The 24,108-nt window shown below is 41.2% G+C and overlaps 1 protein-coding gene across 1 annotated transcript in view; it reads right to left on the bottom strand.

The window, feature by feature from the left end:
- The window catches only part of LOC142197339 (heterogeneous nuclear ribonucleoprotein L-like), a 53,302-nt gene that overhangs the window by 24,322 nt on the left and 4,872 nt on the right, over positions 1–24,108 (bottom strand). Inside the window, exons 2-6 of the mRNA XM_075267551.1 lie at positions 10,666–10,784; positions 9,889–10,126; positions 8,047–8,134; positions 5,181–5,275; positions 5,021–5,093 (exon numbers count right to left, since the gene is read on the bottom strand). Coding sequence (XP_075123652.1) covers positions 5,021–5,093; positions 5,181–5,275; positions 8,047–8,134; positions 9,889–10,126; positions 10,666–10,784 — 613 coding nt within the window. The remainder of the gene's footprint in view (positions 1–5,020; positions 5,094–5,180; positions 5,276–8,046; positions 8,135–9,888; positions 10,127–10,665; positions 10,785–24,108) is intronic.

The raw sequence follows: 24,108 nt of genomic DNA on the forward strand, positions 1-24,108 counted from the left end.
CTTTACAAGAGTATTACCCTGGGACGTTTATAGCATATTCACAGGATATGCCAGAAAAATCTAAGAGATGAATATGCCATGAATGTTCCAGATGGGAATACGCCTGTAAGTACAAATGGCTTCATTCATAGGAAACGTCACAAAGGCTGGTGCTCTGGGTTACCACAAGGGCAGCTGACTTGTGTTATATTTAGGGTAGAGCCAATGTTGAGATTTCAGGATCGATTTCAAAATCCGATTTCCGATCATTTTCCAGCCGATCCCGTTCGTGAAATTTGCTCGATCGCCGATTGGGATCCGATCTTTTCCGATCCTCAACCCTAGTCAATGCCTCTCTATGGGAAAAGTCACTTGATAGCTGAGCCGATCTTGAAAAAATCTCCGATCGCAATCCTGCTGGAAAAGATCGGTCAGAATTCCGATCGCGAAATTTACTCGATCGCCGATTGGAATCCGATCTTTTTCGATCCCAATCGCTCAACCCTAGTTATATTACAGTACTGCACCTTGTCCTTAACTGTTCACCGAAATTACAGACAAATGAGATATTCAGACACAATAGAGCTGGCCATACAAGGATGAGGCCTGCTTGGAGAACAGAATTTCAACTCTTCTGGCTACAGCAAGAATCAATACAATGCTAACACACTGTGAATACTGACTGCTCCATGGAGTACCTAGTCCAGCGTCAAATTGAAAGGGCCAGGTGCCATATGCCTGTATGTTTGCTCTGTGTTACAGCATGATGATTACACAGGTGAAGGGCTTGGTACAATGTATCATTTGGGCATAAATGTAATCATAAGCCGAGAATCAATGGAATTTTGTTTCATGTCTAGAAACTGGACAGAATTTATACACATCTTTTACCTCTTATATATATAAAAATGATTTTTTTGTCTGTTCTTTATGCACGACCAAATGACTGGTCCGATCCTCACCAAATTTGGCACACAGGTTTATCAGGTGTCCAGGAAGGTTTTAGACCAGGTCTCAGCTCTCTAGGATGTATCATTCCTCCCCCCCCAAAAAAAAACCTGCATTAGCGAATACAAGCCTGCAAGTCTTTCACTCATATTCCAATTGCCATACACATGTCCCTTATCAGCCAATAGAAGCTCGCAGGCGCATAGTTTCCACATGCACACAGTTTTACTCCAGGTTTCCATTACAGCCCAGCCATTTTTCTTCACCGCTGTACGTCAGGTTTATAGGGACAGGGCGCGGTAGATGATACTGCTATACAAGCTCATATGCACACAGCTTTATTCCAGGTTTCCATAACAAATGATCACAGATTTTTCACTGATATCCAAATAAGAGATACAAATGACGCTTAGGGACCAATGGAAGCTCGCAGGTTCTTCAGTCTTTACATACACACAGATTTACACCAGGTTTCCATAGCAACCAACCTATTCTTACACAAACAAAAAAGAAAATATACCTGTGCAAAGCCGGGTTCCTTCTGCTAATAGACTATAAAACTTGAAAACTTCATGCAATTATTATATTTGCTAGATCCAGAATATTCCTTTACAACATAAGTGTTTTATATGCTGAAGTAATACTGGGAACCTGGGTAATGAGATATTGAAGACCATTCAATAGGACACACAAACACAATAATATGGGGCACATCGAAGGTGACAAACACTCTTTCACACTATGTTGCTTTGACTTGTTTGCCTATGGGCAAGATAAAATTCAGAAACTCTTCATAACTGGATATATTTGAGATAAGTTTGAGTTTACAGAGGATATATTTTCTACATATATCCCTCTTCCTGTGCAATAACTCCAGTGATATTGTTTCACCACTAACTGTGAAAACACTATCATTTGTACATAACTATAAAGTATATGTAATAAAATACAAACAGACAATTAAAGTGACCCTCCAATCAGAAGGCCACTCCAAGCCCCCCCCCCAAAAAAAAAATAAATAAAAATAAATAAATAAATTTTTTATAACATTCTTACATAAGCTGGCAACTTTAGCAGTAGTCTTGGTGACAGAGGTCTTGGTGACAGAGGTCACTGAAGGAAGCGAGAGTCTGAAACCTTCATACAGCAGAGATTGTCACAGTGCAGTATTCACAGTGCTTTCTTGTATAGGCACATGCTTGCATTGTTTTAAAGGATATGTAATAAATATAGCCAGAAGAGAGAACATAATAAATGAAGTGTCCGATTGTTGATTTCCACACATCTATAAATAGACATGTGCAATATAATTTTCTTTGTACATTTTGGATGTTCTGAGTTTCACTCATTTTTATAATCTTTCAAACTAAACCCAAAAGGAGATCTGCAAGTTCTGGAAACCACAAAGGAATAGGGATCTTGAGAAATACATTTCACAACAAGGCCGCTACACTTATGTACAAGATGTTAATTACATCCATAAATGTCTTACGTGTTCCATCGTTTAAAGGCTATGGAAACCTTCATAAAAAGTTTTTTTGATCATTTTATGTATTTTATGAAATTTTCTGTATTTGCAATTTATTTCTGTTAAAAATGTCATATGTTTTATTGTGGGGGGGTTTTGTATCTTGGATGCTTTTCTATACCCTGAAAGTAGCTCTATTCCTTTTTGTGCAAAATCTTAGAGATCTTTGATAGTTTACACTGCAGCACCTCTACACATCTCTTGTGAATGCTCATGTGATCACTACTTAGCCAACTCCTATCACAGTTTAGGTGGAAGACTGTCTACAGCAGATCACAGCATAGTGTAGGGGGAACAGGGTATACAGCAGCTCACAGCATAGTGTAGGGGGAACAGGGTATACAGCAGCACAATGCACTGTGTATGGTGAAGGCTGTCTACAGCAGCTCACTTCACAGTGTAGAGGGAACAAGGTATACAGCAGCTCACAGCATAGTCTAGGATGAAGATAGTCTACAACAGCTCAAAGCACGTTGTAGACAAAATGGTATACGGTACCTCACAGCACAGTGTAAGGTAGCGAAGTAACTCATAGCACCTAACAGCACATTATGGGAAAGAATGGTCTCCAGCAGCCCACAGCACAGTGTAAAGAAGATGGTCTATCATCTAACAGCACACTGTAGGGGTGGAGAGGTCACACATAGCACCTCACAACACATAGGAAAAATAATCTACAGCTGCTCACGGCACAGTGTGCAGGGGAGGTAACCCATAGCACATTATGATCTACAACAGCTCATAGAGAAGTGTAGGGGAAAGATGGTCTTCAGAATCTAACAGGACATTGTAGGGGAGGGGAGGTCACACAAAGTACCTCATAACACAGTATAGGAAAGAGAACCTACAGCAGCTCATAGATAAGTGTCGTGGAATGATTGTCTACAGTGTAGAGGGATCAACATCTCACAGCGGAAGAATGGAGGGCAAAGGCAAGATACACAAAATAGCCGCTGAAAGAGGAGCCAGAGTCAGTTTTGGGTGGAATTGGATCTGGAAAATAAGTTACCAAACTTAACTTCTAAATGATACAGTGATTTTTATACAAATATCAATATCGTATCATGAATTAGATGTATAAGTTTGTTACGTATTGTCAGATACTTTCATAGCAGTTAGATCACTAGTTTTTTTTTTCCTGAAATAAAGGAGCTTTACGGCTTCTATTTGTACATGGGTGTTAGTCATTTAGTGAAGGAGTCCAAGTCAGACCAGGAGTCAGAGTTGGAGTCAGGATGTGGGAAAATAGAGGAGTCATATTTGGAGGTTTGGTGTACAGACTCCACAGCCCTGGAAGGGAGAGTGAAGAGCTTAGATGAAGCTTAGAATGTAAGCTCTTGTGAGCAAGGCCCTTATTCATACTGTTTGATATGTTTATTTCTTTGTCACATTGTAATGTTTCATATTGTCTGTCCATGTGTCCTCTGATTTGTATAGTGTTACGGAATATGTGGCTGCTATATAAATGAAGATAATAATAATAATAATAATAATAATAATAAATAATAATAATAAACTGTGCTCCTTCACAAGAAATAAAAACAGCCAGATAAGATAACATGACCAGTGCTATGGAAAATCCCCATTTAAATGCAGAATAGGTTGTAAACCAGCTATGAGGGTTGCGGAATGAATAAAATGAATGCACAAAGTGTCAGATCTGTGCAACTCTTACTTCACTACAGAAACCTAGTGAGATGTGCAGTTATTAATTTTTCACGTACAAAGGTGTCCATAGCCTTTAATGGAATAACTTGGGGATGCAAAGTCTCTGAAACCTGTATGTTTTTGTAAAGACTACTAGGAAATGTTGGTAGCGATATAGAGCAGAAAAGGAAATTGCAAATCATTCCCGTGATTAACATCTACCTGGACTGCATTGTGAAGGTGACTAAATTCACAAACCGCAGAAATCTAGAAAACAAAGGCCTGTGTATCTGAAAAGTCATATACAGTGAGAAGATATGCCATTCCTCTAAAGTCCTGAAAATGCTGATTTGCACTCACATTATTAAGTCAATGTACATCCAGGTGACACTTTTCAAGGAGCAATGACACCATATTCAATCCATGCAAGTATGCAGAGGGCTCTCAATTGTCCATCTCTAGGAGCCTGTGGTGGTGGTGATGATGCATGCAGAATGCAGTCAAAGTGAGTTGCAAGTCTGTGGTTTTAAGAAGGATATTTTCAGAGAGCTGATGCCGATATGGTGCATGGTAGAGTCAGCCTGATGGATGATCCTCCACTAGACTTCGGAATGCCTTGTCCAGCTTGGGAATAAAGTCTTGTCCGTTGAGTTGCAGCGTGCAAGTTTATGGATTGATAAAATACATTCCTTCTCTTAGCATACAGATAGAAAGTGAGAGGGAAAAACAGGGAGTGAATCTGTTCAGAGAAACAGCACTGCAAGCATGTCAGCATGTGGGGGCTTCTTCTGGTATCTGAATGGTTCACCACAGAGACAGGTACTAAAACAAAACCTACAGGAAAGCTACTCTGGACCTAAACCAGAATGGAACCACACACAACATTATCCATACATGACAAAACTGTGAAACTCCTACCTCGTCTGTTCAAGTAGGGTTTGCTGTAATCCCAACTATCATTGTCATTGCGAATAACGTTGAGGCGCGTGGGCTGTGTGCAATGAAACAAGTGGTTAATGTCACTGCAGCTAAAGAAACAGTAAAGAGATAGACAGAGCGAAGAGTGAACAAGACTTACCCTGGCATATTCTATTTTTAGTGTGCAGCATCCAACATAAATGTCTGCTCCATTCAGTGCAGCTTTGGCCTTCTGGGCACTATGTACAGTCTCAAATGTCCAAATGAGTTAAGGAACATGGATGCTAATAAATGCATGAACTCACAATAATAAGAAATGTGATACAATAGCCGGCAATATTTAATATCTTTTATAGCATTCAACGTAGCATTTTATAATACTGATAAAAGACATTAAAAATAAGTATGTGATGAAATGCTGTGCCTTCACTATTCACTAATACTTAGAGATAAAACTAGACAAACACACAACTTTCTCCTGGATTGTTGCGCTGCCCATCTGTCTCATACTGGTCAAATATGATAAAGGCTTCTGAAGAATATGTGAACAGCAAGAAGTTTCAATAATCCTTTGCTGGTGTATCCTAGCTCTAACTCACAGCAGGAAAGCAGATCTGGATCTCCAGGACTGACTACATACATAATGTATACTGGACTTGTTTCTGGTCCAGCATACATTATGTATATGCCTGATAGTGGAATCTATTTCCATTGCGTAGAAATATAGGGCTCCATAGCTAATGCACTATATACAAATCAAACTAAACATACAAATATGGTGCCGACAAGCGACAGCAAGCAACAAAACAATGCAATAGGAAAAAAATAAATAATTCCATCTACTGACCATGCAGATGGAATCAACTGAACACAGAAAACACTCTGTGAACACATTGCTGGAATTCCCCTATATAATAACTAAAGTGCTGTCTAAGCTGAGCCTCAGTAAAAGAAATAAATGTATATTTTCATATGTACATACTAAAATAAAATTCTGTAATGAAAAAACATTTCTCTAACCAACTCTCTTTTTAAAGCGGACCACCTCCACCAATTCCAGTTCTTGGCATTGTTAATAGGCAACTCTGATTCCAGCATAGTTGTAATTTTTTCAGTAGCCCCCACCATTCCCAAGCTATCAATGCCGTTCATTTTGGTGTCCAATGTGATATATAAACTTTGTAATGTCAGGAGGGCGGTGTCAGGCAGGGGGGTGATTCAGAGCTCCAATTAGAGGCAGCCAGTGTCAGAGCTCAGAGTCACACCCCCTGCCTGACACTGCCCTCTTCACTGTACAGAGACTAAATAACATATCAGGCACCAAAGCTAACTGCACTTACTGCTTGAGAACAGTGGGGGATAGAGAGAAAACCCTTCTAAATTTTCCTGGAGCAGAGTGCTAAGCCATCTAGTTTCCTATGCATATCCGTTACGCTAGCTACTATAATATCCAAGCTATATGCCATGACAATTTGACAAAAGCATTTTAACTGTTTTCACATATGAAGGAATCTTTAGACGGGACGACCCAGAGAACAGCTACAAGAAAAGTGTAATTGTGTACATTAACTATACTCCCAATATTTCCTTTAGCAGGAGATGGAAATATACTTTGAAATAAGATGCACTTGGAGCACATTTGTAAGTGCTTGTCTACATTTAGTGCTGGAAGTAATACAGTAAGAGGTAAATCATATCAACTATATTTAGTAGTCAAGGTGGCTTCACTGACCTTTAGGATGGTTTTACACGGTGCTTTTCGCCATAAACAAACATGTGTTTTTATATTAAACACACATGCAAAAAAAAAAAAAGTTTTTCAGAAATGCATGTATTTTTAGTATAAGAACACACGTATTTCTGTATGTATTTTCTCTGCAAAATATATATTCTACAAATTTTATCACGACTACATTAAAAGGCTGCAGAATGAAATAACTAATTTTATCTACAGTCAACAATTCTGAAACAACTGGTTACATAGCAGCAATGCCCAACTCTAGCCCCGAGAGCTGCCCACATCCCCTGTGTGCTAGCACTGCGAGCCAGGGGAATGCAACTCATACTGTACAGCTACCTCCCCCAGGTTACTGAGCAGACCTGTAAACTCAGCTATACGCCTATCCATAAGTAAAAAAAGAAGAAAAGACTGGCTGTCATTTAGCTGTTCTAATCTCTAATATGGGGGCACTGTAGCCTCTATCTTGTCTCCAAAGAAGGGGGTTGGATGTGTATGCATATATACATATGGGCTTTTTGTATATTTGTGGTCAGTATCCTTCTCTTTTGTTGTGTACTAGTTGTATTCCCCTATGCTGGGATTTATAGATTACAAGTTTCACTGTGTATGCAGATCAGATTGTATATGTGTGTTGTAAGCCGATGGCTGGTCAGGTAATGGAGGGGGTGTACATCTCACCCAGACTACTCAGGTGGGAGAGATGAAAAACTCCAGAAAGACTGGTTCTCAGCAGATAACTTTTGTCTGCTAGGTGTTATTTCAAGTTCTCTCTATTGGGCTGGATTTTTAGGAATGGCAGGTAGGTTGGTAGTGGGACCTGTCATTCCAACCCCCTCCAGTCCACACATTGTGGATGTTTCTGCAGCGTGTCAGCTGCTGAGAATTGTCCTCACCAGTGAGATTTAAAAGGTCAGCTCCAGCAGCAAGACTGTGGACAGAGCTTGGCTGGAGAGCCAGCAGGAAGGTCAGACTGTTGGAGCTGCCTTGGTTGATGCAACCTACTGTTGAGTCTGCTATCCTAGGTGAGGTAACCTATTCTATGTTTAGTTAGAGCCTATTCAGGCAGGTATTTATTTTTGTGTTGTTTCCTTTTGTTGCTGCACTACCTTTTTGATTAAAAATAAAACTCTTCCTTTGTTTTGGACTAAAGAAACTGGACTTGTGTGTCTATGCCACCCCACCTAGCAACCTCAGACCCTGACAGTGTAGACTTAACCCTTATCCCACTGACTACATTTGAGGCCCACCTACTAATGTCAGATTAATCCTTACTGCAGTAAAGGATATTCTACCATGGCCTGGATTCCATTCCTCTTAAAAATGACTATTCGTTCCACTTTTCCTACCGGATTGCAGACAGAATGAAGGACGTCCTATGGAAAAAGAAAACAGTTTATTTATGGAAATTTATTAAGGATGCAATCTATATACACATTATAAATATATAATCGAATGTTAGTCTTAGTTCACATGTTCACGATGGATGAAGGTTTAGACGTGGATTCAGATAAGCTGACATTTTGCATCCAATGAGCTGAATGGGGTATTTTGTCCTCAATTCAAATGTAGTTAAAAAAAAAAAAAAAAACATTCCACGTAAAATAATGACTGTGCTGTGGATTTTAAAGACTCCTTGTTTACATGGATTTCACACAGAAAGGATAAAAGGGCTGATCATTATGCAGATCAAATAGCATATCTATGGCAGAAATCAGTGTCAGTGTCAATCTCAGATCTCTATCACAGAAAGTGCATATGGCAAATCCTAGAAATAGGAATATACCCTTAGTGGTGAGACACACATGCAACCATAACACAAATAACTGTACTAGAATCGGTTATATGTAAGCACACAGGCTTTGGCTGGATTTTTTGCAGTGGCTCCTGGCTTCCCAACTTCATAGCAGGCAGTTCTAGTATCTTTGCCTAGTCTTGTATTACTACATATCTGCCACGACAGAAAATATTACTGATATTTCACTTCTTGGTTGGTGAATTTCTACAATGAAGGTCTCTGACCATACAGAATGGCACATTTGCTACTTAAATATAAATCCCTGCTAGTGAAGTAGACAGGAGTGCAGAAATAAGCACAGTACATTGCATGGGTGCGGGGTCTGTCGCATGTGTAATGGCGCTGCTGGCAAGGAATCTTTGTGATTATTTTATAGTTATTGCTTTGTGACTGGCACAATTCTGTGGGCAACTCATAACCGTACTGGCATTAACATTTCGCAAATATTAATGCTATTCAGTATTGAAAACCTGCAAGGTAGCGCAATACTGCAATAGTGCAAGGCTGCCTTTTGCTGGAAGTCCTCGCCAGATGTGACAGCTCGGGTCGCTTCTACTGATTGGCCTTAGTGGTCATGTGAAAGCGGAGTTCAAGCAGTGGCCTAAGAAAAGGACCAAAGGATGTCACAGGTAGTGACACCCCATGTTTTTTTGCTGAGGTCGCTGGTGGGCTTCAGTGGTCACATGCGGCAGGGACTAACGTTGGTTGAAAACAACAGAGCAGCAGGATCAGACCGAGCTGGAAGACACCAGAGCACCAGGGACAGGTGAGTATTTTTTATTTTGTTTTTTCAGCTCCCTTGGCTTAATTGAAAAAAAAAAAAGTTATCCTGGACGACCCCATTAAAGCTGAGTTCACAAGGGGTTTTTTTGTAAAGAATTTTGATGTGCAAAATCCGCTCAAAAAAACCTGCCCATGGCTAGCTGCAACTGTATGCCAGTGTAATGCACACAGAGTTTTCTGGCATCCAGTCGTGGCATACCGCTCCAGATTAGGCCCAAATGAATGGGCCTAATTGGGAGGGAGTGTTGTGCTGCGGACGTCTGCGGCTGAATCAGCCTCGGAATCGGTGTCAAGAAAGGGCAGGTCTCTTCTTTTTTCCACGAGCGGGAACAAACCGCTCGCGGAAAAAGAAACCTATTGAAGTCAATGGGAGGTGGTTTTTTTAAGCTGGATTTTGACACGGATTCCAAGTCAAAATCAGGACCAAGAAACCCCGTGTGAACCCGGCTTAAGACTCCACAAATGCAGCAAGTCAATAATGCGATTCCCAAAAGGCAGGTAGTGGGTCCTTCCTGCTGAACGGTATAACATTTGTACTTAGAGACTTACCACTGTTATTGGATAAAGCGGATTTTGGATGGAAAGAAGAAGAACTTTATTTCCACCAGATGGGTCTTCAGTGTTTGCTGGTCTAGTAATCCGTTTGCTTGTGGAGTAGTTAAAAAATGCCTGTTGTCCTGCTATGTAGACTGGTTCATTGCTAGCAAAAGTCACACACTTCTTTGAAAATTCTGTATCCTCAAATTCAACCAGAGCTTGCCGCTTGAAAGGCATCATCATGACATAGCTAAACAAGGGGGAAAACCAGTAAGAATCTGCATTTGGTTTATCAATAGATAAGGAAATCTAGAGGAAAAAAACAAAATATAGCTCTCTCATTCTAACAAATAAAGGTGAACACTAACATCACCTTTACTTGTAAATTCTACAGTGGACATTACTGACATATAGCGCATCTCTACTGTAAGCTATATCATCATTTAAAACTGGGTTCAGATCTGCGCCTATTGGAGACTATGTCGCAGTCACCATTGAAAATCCCCAGATGAAAAAGTGCTTTCTGGCAGCTTCAGCTTGAAAAACAGACACCCGACGGATCCCATTATAGTTAATGGCGTCCCTTCAGGTAGGGATGTTAACTGCTATTTTAATAGTTTTTGTGTCCATTGTTCTGCTTCCCCAATGGACCAGAACAGTGAACACACGGGTGCAGATGTGAACAGTGTAAGCTCCCTATGAAGAAAAAAAAAAATCTAGAAATGTACTCCATATCTCTAAACAAAATTCATGCTCATGTTCAGATTTAGAGAGAAATTTGAAGCCTACCATATTGTGCCAAATTTAGAGAGTGCCTCCACAAGGTCCGCTTCCACCACGGACTCACAAAGCCCCCGAACATGAACTACTGGAGAGACTGATACTTTGTGATGGTTTCCACCTCCATCCTGTAGATAACATGAGAAAAGAATTTAGGAGTTACGACTCTTCTTTCAGTGCAAGGTAACAAGTGACAATACTCAACCTTCATTCACATGACTATTTTCACACGTTCCATGTTGCCTTGGATCGCTCACATGGGTCATTAAAACAATGGCACCAATTAAGTATCAATGTATAAATAACACAAAAAATGCTTTTGATTTTAAATCTAAATTTATTGTTACAAAAAATTTTTTAATTGAAATCAGAAGAATTTTTTGTGTTATTTATACATTGATACTTAGTTGGTGCTTTGAGTTTTTGCGGGTATCTTTGTTTATCTAGTATTGAGATTGCTTTGGGTTTGACATTAAAACAATGGTCATGCGACTACATCCATTAAAATCTATGGGTCTGTGTGCTGGTCATGGAATCCTGTCATGTGAACGAGCCCTTACTGTGAAAGTGTAGTCTGGATAGGTTTGCCAAACAAAAGCACGAAGCCATTAGACATCAAGTAACTTAATATTACCCTGATATTAGAGTAAAGTAGGCACCATCCCTCATACACACAAACCAAGCGGATAATGAGAAATTGATGCCTCTTAAAGCGATGCAATTTTTTTTTTAAAGAAGCCATGTACCTAAAAACTCGCCAAACATGAGTAACATGTGTTTTCATAACCAGGGACTCTGTGGCTGCATCATCCAAGGCATTTGCAGTAAGTTCAAGCAGGACACTTATTTTTTCAGCAGCCTGCTTCGATCTCTGCCTCCCATTGTTTTCAGGGTGGAATCTGAAATCTAACGTAGGTACATATAAGAGTTTCAATTCATTTAATGGAAGGTGATATAAAACCACTAAAATGGCTGGAAAAGTAATTTTGGTTACAAGAGTGGAAATAAAATTAAAACACATTAAAATAAGAAAGTGATTTGGCCGTCTGGATGTTAGTGTTTTTGCTCTAAAAACTTTATCTGCAGGCTCTGAATAATTTTCCAGGGGCACATTCAAGGAACTCCCACAATGACAACTTTGTCCCTAGAGCATAACAGGGTTCCTGTACATGAGTAGCTGCACGTAAAGGGAGAGACTGCCATAGAGCAAACATAGCATGTCGTCCTCTTAATATGCCATTCGCTGCTTGCTAGTATTAGCATGGAGATCTGGTCTGAGTGTCTTTCTTAGTTCGCCAAGTGCAGCCACAGATGCAGCATTGTTTTCATTTTCGGCATCCCAATTCAATTATGTAAGTTTTTGTACCCATCCTCCCACAATTACGTGTACCGCAGAATAGTTTAGACATGTTATAGATAGATAGTCGCAGACAGATAAGGCGGCGCTATACACTGATGTTCTGTCACAGTTCCATCACTTTGTTGACTTCAATAACTTTAAGATTAATCTGTCCAAGAGCGAAACTTAAAGGGGCTCAATCACTAGATTCCCATGTTTTTAGCTAAAGATATTCCTGAATAGCCTTTAAAAAAGCTATTCAGGTGCTGCTAATCGTTTGTAGAAAGACCCCCATTTTTGTTAATTTTGTTAATCATGCACGTGCGCAGTAGCACTCCCTCCGGCGTGCTACTGTGCACACTCTAGCACCATTTTCCTGTAGAGAACATTGCGAGCTGGCGCTGGAGCATGCGCAGTAGCGCCACAATGGTGGCGGTGAATAAGCAGGAAGAGGAAGGCTTGGAGGCAGCGGTGAGTGTCCAAAAAGTATGACGCAAGGGGGTGCCCACCTTGCACCCTGAAGCTGATCTGCATATCGATTTCCACGGTAATTAACAAAAACCAGGAGGAAGGGTGTCTGTCTATAAACGATTAGCAGTACCCAAATAGCCTTTTTAAAGGCTATCCAGGCATATCTTTAGCTAAAAACATGAAAATCTAGTGATAGAGCCCCTTTAACATTACTCTACCCCAGATGAGGTTGCCCATCTGACAGATCAATTCCCCTTCATATGGCAGTCTACCTTGAGAAAATACTTAAGGATTCAGATTCCCTTTGACCTTTCTTGCATCTTTCATCTTAACTATCTTTCTATACCAAAAACCATTTTGACAGATTAACAAAAATATGACTTAGGCTATACTGGTTTGGTTGCATTATTGCTCTGAAAATAGATATAGTTCCCCGACTTCTTTATGTGTTCCAGGCCTTCCCTATCCGCTTCCCATGACATCTCTTCACCTGGCTACAATCAGCCTTCGGGAAGTTTGTATGGGGTTTTGGCCCGGTGACATGCCTCTGGTTCTTCTTAGGGTTGTCCCCCTCCCCTCTCTTTTTCAGTCTTAGCCTAATCACCCTTCCTCCTTTGTATCTTTTTGCTTCTTCCTTCTGTATCCTTTTGATAATTGTCTCCCCCTCCCATATGTGTCTTTGGATTCCCTTTTGTGTGACCTGCGTGGTCAGTTCCCATACTTTGTCATCTCCTTCCCTTCCCCATGGTTCTAACATAAGATAGACTTAGGTAGAGATAATTCTGAGCCTAGGTTCTTCTACACCCTTTTTTAGTGTGAATACATCATATTTGTTTTCCCAAATGCTCAGGTCTTCTTTTAATTATATGTTTGCCATCTTCTTTCTTTTTGTACACCATAACTTGCCTCGAAGTATTAAATAATATTGTTTGATTCTTTTACTAGAAAAATATATTGAATAAACTTTGATTCTATCTATCTATCTATCTATCTATCTATCTATCTATCTAGGAATACAGAGACACTCACAAACAGATTAATGTCTCGTTCACATCTGCGCCCGGGACTCTGTTACGCAGGTTTCCGTTTCCTGCACAAAACAAAGCAGGAGACGGAAACCTGCCGGCATTTTTCAGACCCATTCATTTGAATGGTTTTGAAAAGTGTCCGTGAGCGCCGATGAGTGTTTTATTCCCTTCCCGATGAAACAGTTTTTAGTTTTTTTTTTTAACCGGACACAGAGTCGGACATGCAGTACTCTGTGTCTGGTTTAAAAAAAATGGTTTCGCCTAAGAGAGTTCAAAACGTTCCCCAGCGCTCACGGCCGGACTCAGCATGACGGAAACCTAATACGGAATGCCGAACACTGGTGTGAACCCAGCGTAAGAGGAAAAGCTAAAGCTTTCTATGCCAATATCTGTAATAGCAAGTGCTCACTAACTCCTTTCTGCACTGCAGCACAATAGTATAGGGCGGGGATAATATAGTTCCTAAACCATGCTGCACTAATATGGCACAGAAATGGAGCAAGCTCAGGAAATGTGCCTTCACCATCAGTTGCAAGTACCAGCTATAACATGCAGTTAGATACCCTACTGCAACAGCCAGAATCGAGGATACCTGCAAATCCAGCTGTACCTTAAGGGTAAGTTCACACAGGGTTTTTTTTGGCCAGGAACCTAAGGCAGGGGCCGCCTCAGGTTCCGGACCAAAAAAAACGGGTAGCCGCAATTGAATGCCAGTGGTCGCGCACTCCGCTCTGGATTAGGCCAAATGAATGGACCTAGTCCAGGGGAGGGAGTGTCTTCAGGCGGACGTTGTGAGGTGAATCGGCCTGAAGAACGAGCATCTCGCTTCTTTTTCCGGGAGCCAGAACAAACCATTGATTTCAATGGGAGCCATCTTTTTGGTCGGGATTTTAAGGCGGATTCGGCCTCAAAATCCTGACCAAAAAACCCCGTGTGAGCTGGCAAAGTTGTGTATTGACTGGCAAAGTTGTGGTAGTCTGACCTCTACTAATGACAAGCTATCCCAAGTACAGATCTTCAATAGTAAAGTTGTGGAAAAGTATAAAAATAGAAAAGTTATGGCAGGCAGAAACAAAAAATAATGTCTCTTTTTTTATTGTGCAGTGGTAATAGAAAGAGAAAAACAGTAGAAGTCTGAGACAGCCGGTGAACTGCAGTAAAATTCATCTAAATTGTGCAGCTTCAGCCTAAATTTGGCCTTGCTATTACTGTAAAGATGCACAGAAATAAAGTTATGTTATTTATGCCACAAAAAGAAATTCCAAGAAACAATCGTACATCTACGTGGATGGAAAAGAAATACTAGTTTTGAAAAAGCACAGCACCCTCCGACAAGGCCACCATAAGACAGACAACCCATTTAAAGTAACACTATGAACGTAAAGCAAGCTTCCCATGAACATACAGTAACAAAAAATAAAATCTTTAAAACTCTGCAAAATTTTAAATTATTTATATTTTAAAAAAAAAGTTTGATTTTCAATTGTCTACAAATATATACCTGGTTATGTTCATGAGAAAACCCTTTACATCCACACATTGAATATACAACGGCTTTTAGGAAGTTTTACTGCAAACAGTTCACGTGGCATTAAGATAGATATTAATATATGTGTGAGACTGTGCAGGATACAGCACTACTACGTGTCAGGGGTGAATATATGTGTGTGACTGTGCAGGATACAGTACTACTACATGTCTGGGGTGAATATATGTGTATGACTGTGCAGGATACAGCACTACTATGTGTCAGGGGTGAATATACAGTGTTGGCCAAAAGTATTGGCACCCCTGCAATTCTGTCAGATAATACATATTTTCTTCCAGAAAATGATTGCAAACAAATTCTTTGGTATTATTATTTTCATTTAATTTGTCTTCAATGGAAAACCACAAATTTGTCAAAAAGCCAAACATAAAAAGGGGGTGGACAAAAGTATTGGCACTGTTTGAAAAATCATGTGATGCTTCTCTAATTTGTGTAATTAACAGCACCTGTTACTTACCTGAGGCACCTAACAGGTGGTGGCAATCACTAAATCACACTTGCAGCCAGTTGAAATGGATTAAAGTTGACTCAACCTCTGTCCTGTGTCCTTGTGTACCACATTGAGCATGGAGAAAAGAAAGAAGACCAAAGAACTGTCTGAGGACTTGAGAAGCAAAAATTGTGAGGAAGCATGAGCAATCTCAAGGCTACAAGTCCATCTCCAAAGACCTGAATGTTCCTGTGTCTACCGTGCGCAGTGTCATCAAGAAGTTTAAAGCCCATAGCACTGTGGCTAACCTCCCTAGATGTGGACGGAAAAGAAAAATTGACGAGAGATTTCAACGCAAGATTGTGCGGATGGTGGATAAAGAACGACTAACATCCAAACAAGTTCAAGCTGCCCTGCAGTCCGAGGGTACAACAGTGTCAACCCATACTATCCGTCAGCGTCTGAATGAAAAGGGACTGTATGGTAGGAGACCCAGGAAGACCCCACTTCTTACCCAGAGACATAAAAAAGGGAGGCTGGAGTTTGCCAAAACTTACCTGAGAAAGCCAAAAACCTTTTGGAATAATGTTCTCTGGTCAGATGAGACAAAAGTTGAGCTTTTTGGGAAAAGACATCAACATAGAGTTTAGAGGGAAAAAAAAAAAGAGGCCTTCAAAGAAAAGAAGACGGTCCCTACAGTCAAACATGGCGGAGGTTCCCTGATGTTTTGGGGTTGCTTTGCTGCCTCTGGCACTGAACTGCTTGACCGTGTGCATGGCATTATGAAGTCTACCAACAAATGTTGCAGCATAATGTAGGGCCCAGTGTGAGAAAGCTGGGTCTCCCTCAGAGGTCATGGGTCTTCCAGCAGGACAATGACCCAAAACACACTTCAAAAAGCACTAGAAAATGGTTTGAGAGAAAGCACTGGAGACTTCTAAAGTGGCAGCAATGAGTCCAGACCTGAATCCCATAGAACACCTGTGGGGGAGGAGAGATCTCTTGATGGCAGTTTGGAGAAGGCCCCCTTCACATCTCAGGGACCTGGAGCAGTTTGCCAAAGAAGAATGGTCTAAAATTCCAGCAGAGCCTTGTAAGAAACTCATTGATGGTTACCGGAAGCGGTTGTGCACAGTTATTTTGTCTAAAGGTTGTGCTAGCAAGTATTAGGCTGAGGGGGACAATACTTTTGTCCGGCCCATTTTTGGAGTTTTGTGTAAAATGATCAATGATTTGACTTTTTTTTTTTCCATTCTCTTTTGTGTTTTTTCATTGGAAGCAAAATAAATGAAGATATTAATACCAAAGAGTTTGTGCTTGCAATCATTTTCTGGAAGAAAACGAGTAATTATCTGAAAGAATTGCAGGGGTGCCAATACTTTTGGCCAACACTGTATCTGTGTGACTGCGCAGGATACAGCACTACTACGTGTCAGAGGTGAATATATGTTGACTTGAAGCAGATTGTTCTGTTACTGAAGTTTTTTGTTCTTTATATTTGCAGAGCACTTAATACTATTGGCATCTCAATGTTATCAAAGCTGTTCTAGATTCCGGATTATAACCACTTAGACGATGAGTGCTTGAAAAGATGCAGCCTTGTGGAATACCAGGAATATGCATTTATAGAAAGAAATGATTGTCACCGGTGAAAAGAAAAAACACAACATATTTATTCACATAAGGGCCCGTGCACACGGAGTTAACGCGAGCATATTTTAGCAGAATACACGTGTATAGAATACACGTGTTAAAATAACACTCCCATTGACTTCAATGAAATCTTTTACATGTGTATTATGCTAAAATGTGTTTGCGTAAACTCAGTGTGCACGGGCCCTTAGAGTGAAGGTGCGTTCACAGCTAAGTCTGTCTGAAACGACAGACAAAGAAGTCCTAACCCAACTTTTATGTCTAGCCATGTCAGGGAAAAAAAACACAAAATATCAAACAGACACAATTATAATCAAAGGGGTCTCTCAGGATTCAATGTTGATTCTTTTAATTTTTTTCTTCTGGTCCTATGCAGGACCAAAATAAACGGATTAAAAAAAAAAAAAAAGCTGATGTGAACGCACCCCTCTCTGGCTGGGCAGCTCTCCACCTGCTTCTCTGGCAAGATTGATCAGTCTGCTTGGGGAAAGCTGATCTGCTTAAAAGTGGTTATCTGTTGGAAATCCACAGACCCCATGAATTATATAAAGGGGTTTCTGCCAGAAAAATCTGGATAGAAAAGTCAGGACTTTTCTCCGCATTTTTCCAGGGGATTTGGGGATAGAAAACTTGAACAGAGTTTGAACGCTGGTGTGAATCTGGCCGTAAGAGGGTCTGCACAACACAGCAGCATAGTCTTTGAGACTTATCCGGGGGTTCTGCTCTCAAACCCGACCAACAAATCCTGCTTTTCGGAATTGTGATTATATTTCTCAATGTCATTAATAGTCCTCGGTTGGGTGACCACTGGATGTCCTGGACTTGGACTCAGCTGTGCTAGCGGGATCTCCCTGATCTGGACTGCTTGCCTGCAGACTCTGGGGCTTCCCAGAACTGTTTTTCTGTTGCTGAAATTACATTTTTAGGCTTGTTCACATGGGACAAGAGGGGGCGGATTTTGGCGCCGAATCCACCGCCTCACAATGGTGGTCTTCAGGCAGATTCTGCAGCTGAATCAGCTCTGGTAGCACGCTCAGACCTAGGCCCATTCATTTGGGCCTAATCTGGAGCGGAAAGCTGCGACGGGATGCCATGCTCTGCACAGATATCCCGTCGCGGCAGCCGCGACAGAATATACACACGCATATTCACTGGCTTTTTAGCATTATATTCCTGCTTGCTGAACCATAATATGGTTGTTATGATGACCTAGGACTGACTGGTTTACAGGTCTGTTTGTAAATTCGTATTCACACTGAGCCTGGAAAACTTCTCTCATCAGTTGCATAAAAAGCCTGTCTGTGACAAAACTGCTGCTTTCATAGTCTGGTGCCTCCCACTAAGCGGGTGCTACTATGTGGAATGTGGAGAGCCCTCAGACTTACAAAGCAAATAATGAACTGGTTCATGACCTTGAAGAATGTGCATCACTTGTCCACATACTTTCCTTGGAACAGTAGACAGGAGTCCAAACTATATGAATGGGAAAGAAGCAGTGAAGTAATACAGCAATGAAACTTGAGGCTATATTCACATGACCATGATATAAAGTGGGGAAAAAAGTATTTAGTCAGCCACCAATGGTGCAAGTTCTCCCACTTAAAAAGATGAGGTCGGCCTGTAATTGACATCATAGGTGACCTCAACTATGAGACTACATGAGATAAATCCAGAAAATCCGATTTGGAAAGTATTTATTTGCAAATTATGGTGGAAAATAAGTATTTGGTCATTAACAAAATTTAATCTCAATACTTTGTTCTATATCCTTTGTTGGCAATGGCAGAGGTCAAACGTTTTCTGTAAGTCTTCACAAGGTTGGCACACACTGTTGTTGGTATGTTGGCCCATTCCTCCATGCAGATCTCCTCTAGAGCAGTGTCGTTTTGGGGCTGTCGCTGGGCAACATGGACTTTCAACTCCCTCCAAAGAAGATCTGGAGACTGGCTAGGCTTGGGATCATTGTCATGTTGAAAGACCCAGCCACGTTTCATCTTCAATGCCCTTGCTGATGGAAGGAGGTTTGCACTCAAAATCTCACGATACATGGCCCCATTCATTCTTTCGTGTACCCGGATCAGTCATCCTGGTCGCTTTGCAGAGAAACAGCCCCAAAGCATGATGTTTCCACCCCCATGCTTCACAGTAGGTACGGTGTTCTTTGGATGCAACTCAGCTTTCTTTCTCCTTCAAACATGACGAGTTGTGATTCTACCAAACAGTTCTACTTTGGTTTCATCAGACCATATGACATTCTCCCAATACTCCTCTGGATCATCCGGATGCTCTCTAGCAAACTTCAGATGGGCCCAGACAGGTCTGTGAGAGCCAGACATCTTGCTTGTTTGTAGGTGAACAAATACTTATTTTCCACCATAATTCACAAATAATTACTTTCCAGATCAGACAATGTGATTTTCTGGATTTGTTTTCTCACTTTGTCTCTCATAGTTGAGGTCTACCTATGATGTCAATTACAGGCCTCTGTCATCTTTTTAAGTGGGAGAACTTGCACAATTGGTGGCTGACTAAATACTTTTTTCCCCACTGTAAGTTGGCCATGAAAAACCAATGAACTGATCCATTTTTTAAAGACCAATTTGCATCTAAATAACATCTGCTTTCTCAAATCTCAGAGTTGAGTCTATTCAGTGATCTGTGAAAATAGCCAAGAACATGCCTTATTATTTGACAAGCCACCATTCCCAGATGTTTTTTATACCACAAGCTACAGTATGGCAGTGGGTGACACTATCTGTTCCACTGAGCGCCTCAGCTCCTCTAATTTGCAATGATGTGTTTTCTGACCCACTTAGTCACCACGCTTAGTGCAACTTCATGGCGTCCACCTTCCTGGACATCTGTTCCATTATTTTATTGCCATGTTTGTAGCCATGAGGATTTACGCCATATGTTCTATGCTGGATGAACAGATCTATTTGGACCCATAAAATTAGCTGGATTTCCCTTTTTCTGGATTTTAATTTAAATGTGTATGGGCAACTTAAATCTTAAAGTCACCAAAGTGCTGCTCTGCTTCAAACAGATGAAATATGGGGGAAGGGAGATGCCTAATATCTTCCTTTCTATTTTCAATTATTTTTCAAGCCACTTCTGAAAAAAAAACAAAAAAAAAAAACCACAGCAAAATCTGCCACTGTTTCCACAACATGGGGCCTTAGCCTTAATATTAGCGTAACCAATAGACTTCTGCACTGCTGTCAAACTATCTGACACATATGGGGGTGCCCTGACAATTTATTTTAGTGCAAGCTTACTGATATTAAAAGTGTATAGTCCCCTTTAGATTTTCGTATTGCATAAACACCACTGTCAGGAGGAAGAAATGGGCATGTTGAATTTTACATGCCTGACCTATTTGTTTTCAGGGGGAGATAAGCAGATGCCAGAGGTTTCTGGCAGCCATTTATTCCTCTCTCTCTCCATTCAAAACACATGAAAGTAAGGGGGCGTTCACACTACCGTCGGTGTTTAACAGCTAGCTTCGGACACTAGCTGTGTCTGTTCCATTTTGCATTGATTTAATGGGACATTGTGTGCGTTCTTTTACAGTCCGTGTCTGTCCTTAAGTGTCCGTTCACAAAGATGTCCGATTTTTCAAGCGGACAGCAAAACCCTACAAGATTTACTCGGGAATATCAACCAATGCATAGAGGCCATTTAGGGCACGGAGAGCTTGACTCCAGCCCTTGACTCTCCGCCTCAATGACACTCATTTGTATATTGAATAACAGATATTCTCCACATTGAGATGATTCTGGGCTATAAAAAAGCCATCATTTTGAAACTCTGCCACTGCTTTGTAAGGTACCGATGCTGGTTTGGGGTGTGAATTGTCCCTGACAGGCTTCCTTTAGGGATTTCCTCCTAAATAACATTTATAACCTGTAACTGCAGTTATGGGTAACACATTCTACTATGCCAGTAAAGCTCCATGCACCCCGATGTGTGCTTTGTCACTGTGCTAGCCAAGTACTTCACGGCTAGCACACTGCACACCATTTTATTCTATTGGCCTCATACACACACCTGTATTTTAGCCCATGAGCCCAAAATACAACTCAGGACGGGTTCTATACCTGTCCATTTCGTGGCCCAAGCTCACTGAAGGAAATTAATGGCTCCGTGGAGATACTGGCAGCACACGAATCATTCATACTGTCTTACCATGGAACCTGGCATATGCACACATTTGCATGGAGCCTAAACCAGAGACTTTCAATTTAATACCAATTTGCATACAGGAGAAATGCATAGCAAAATGTGCAACTCATCACAGCAATGAGAAACTGCATGCAGTTCTTCAGTACAAGATGGCACCATGTGAACCCATATTCACAAATCTGTGAGGTATGAAGATAGCACTTACATAAAGAGAGTAGTAGCTATACATATGGAGGAGCCGGCTCTGGGCATGTCTTTGTAAATACTGATGACTCTGATGTTTTTTCATCTGGTGTGATCGAGATCCTGGCAAACGAACAGTGACTAAAGCATCCTGCTCCGAATGTGCCTGGAACTGGCAAGTGTCCATGGACCAGGGGCTGATAAACACACAGAATAGAAGCCCTCACCCTGGTGTTATTCTGTCCAGAATGCCTTATAAGGTCATATTAACAAGGAGCAAGTAGTGATGCCCCCCCCCCCATTATTCCTTCAAAATACAGAAAATCCCCTGTGTATTAGTACATGTAGTTCTGCTTTGGATTTTTAGTATATTCATCAGCACAAGTTTACCTTTGTTACATGGTTAATACGGCTGAAAAAAAGATGCCAGTCCATCAAGTTCAAACAAGGGATGGAAAAGTACATGGCTGAATCCTAGGCCTTAAAGAAGCAGCTCTCGGAAATGTTCCTAAAGCTGAGGCCCCACGTTGCAGAAACGCAGCCTCTTTTTGTTGCAGATTTTGCTGCTTTTGGAGCCAAAGCCAGAAATGGCTACAAACATCATGGAAAATATACAGGAAGCTCTTATACTTCTACCTGCTGCACAATCCACTCCTGGCTTTGGCTCAAAAAACACAGCAAAATCTGCAACAACAAAAAAAAAAAAGCTGAGTTTCCACAATGTGGGGCCTCAGCCTAAAACTTACAGTGGGGCAAAAAAGTATTTAGTCAGTCACCAATAGTGCAAGTTCCACCACTTAAAAAGATGAGAGGCGTCTGTAATTTACATCATAGGTAGACCTCAACTATGAGAGACAAAATGAGAAAACAAATCCAGAAAATCACATTGTCTGATTTTGTAAGAATTTTTTTGCAAATTATGGTGGAAAATAAGTATTTGGTCACCTACAAACAATCAAGATTTCTGGCTCTCACAGACCTGTAGCTTCTTCTTTAAGAGTCTCCTCTTTCCTCCACTCATTACCTGTAGTAATGGCACCTGTTTAAACTTATCAGTATAAAAAGACACCTGTGCACACCCTCAAACAGTCAGACTCCAAACTCCACTATGGTGAAGACCAAAGAGCTGTCAAAGGACACCAGAAACAAAATTGTAGCCCTGCACCAGGCTGGGAAGACTGAATCTGCAATAGGCAACCAGCTTGGATTGAAGAAATCAACTGTGGGAGCAATAATTAGAAAATGGAAGACATACAAGACCACTGATAATCTCCCTCGCTCTGGGGCTCCACGGAAAATCTCACCCCGTGGGGTCAAAATGATCACAAGAACGGTGAGCAAAAATCCCAGAACCAGGCGGGGGGACCTAGTGAATGAACTGCAGAGAGCTGGGACCAATGTAACAAAGCCTACCATCAGTAACACACTACGCCGCCAGGGACTCAGATCCTGCAGTGCCAGACGTGTCCCACTGCTTAAGCCAGTACATGTCCGGGCCCGTCTGAAGTTTGCTAGAGAGCATTTGGATGATCCAGAAGAGTATTGGGAGAATGTCCTATGGTCTGATGAAACCAAACTGGAACTGTTTGGTAGAGACACCACTTTTCGTGTTTGGAGGAAAAAGAATACTGAGTTGCATCCATCAAACACCATACCTACTGTAAAGCATGGGGGTGGAAACATCATGCTTTGGGGCTGTTTCTCTGCAAAGGGGCCAGGACGACTGATCCGGGTACATGAAAGAATGAATGGGGCCATGTATCGTGAGATTTTGAGTGCAAACCTCCTTCCATCAGCAAGGGCATTGAAGATGAAACGTGGCTGGGTCTTTCAACATGACAATGATCCAAAGCACACTGCCAGGGCAACGAAGGAGTGGCTTTGTAAGAAGCATTTCAAGGTCCTGGAGTGGCCTAGCCAGTCTCCAGATCTCAACCCCATAGAAAACCTTTGGAGGGAGTTGAAAGTCCGTGTTGCCAAGTGACAGCCCCAAAACATCACTGCTCTAGAGGAGATCTGCATGGAGGAATGGGCCAACATACCAACAACAGTGTGTGCCAACCTTGTGAAGACTTACAGAAAACGTTTGACCTCTGTCATTGCCAACAAAGGATATAGAACAAAGTATTGAGATGAAATTTTGTTACTGACCAAATACTTATTTTCCACCATAATTTGCAAATAAATTCTTACAAAATCAGACAATGTGATTTTCTGGATTTTTTTTCTCATTTTGTCTCTCATAGTTGAGGTCTACCTATGATGTAAATTACAGACGCCTCTCATCTTTCTAAGTGGTGGAACTTGCACTATTGGTGACTGACTAAATACTTTTTTGCCCCACTGTATATATGCCAAACTCACTACAGTATTTGGCTCCAGGCATACAATCAAACAGGCGCTTTATCAGTGTGGCATATTTTTAGCAGCTAACTCATTGACCCATTATTTTCTATGGCCATAATGGCCCTACACGCCTGTATATTATCACAGGTCCACGTAGGTTCCCATGAGACCAGGGCAGTAACAACAGAATGGACCAATGCACGAGGATCTGCTCGGTGTTGCCTCCTCTTCCGTTTTATGAGACCAGGGCAGGTCCATTTTGTGGCCT

Source organism: Leptodactylus fuscus, chromosome 3 (assembly GCF_031893055.1).
Source record: "Leptodactylus fuscus isolate aLepFus1 chromosome 3, aLepFus1.hap2, whole genome shotgun sequence".
In the NCBI taxonomy this organism is placed as follows: domain Eukaryota; kingdom Metazoa; phylum Chordata; class Amphibia; order Anura; family Leptodactylidae; genus Leptodactylus; species Leptodactylus fuscus.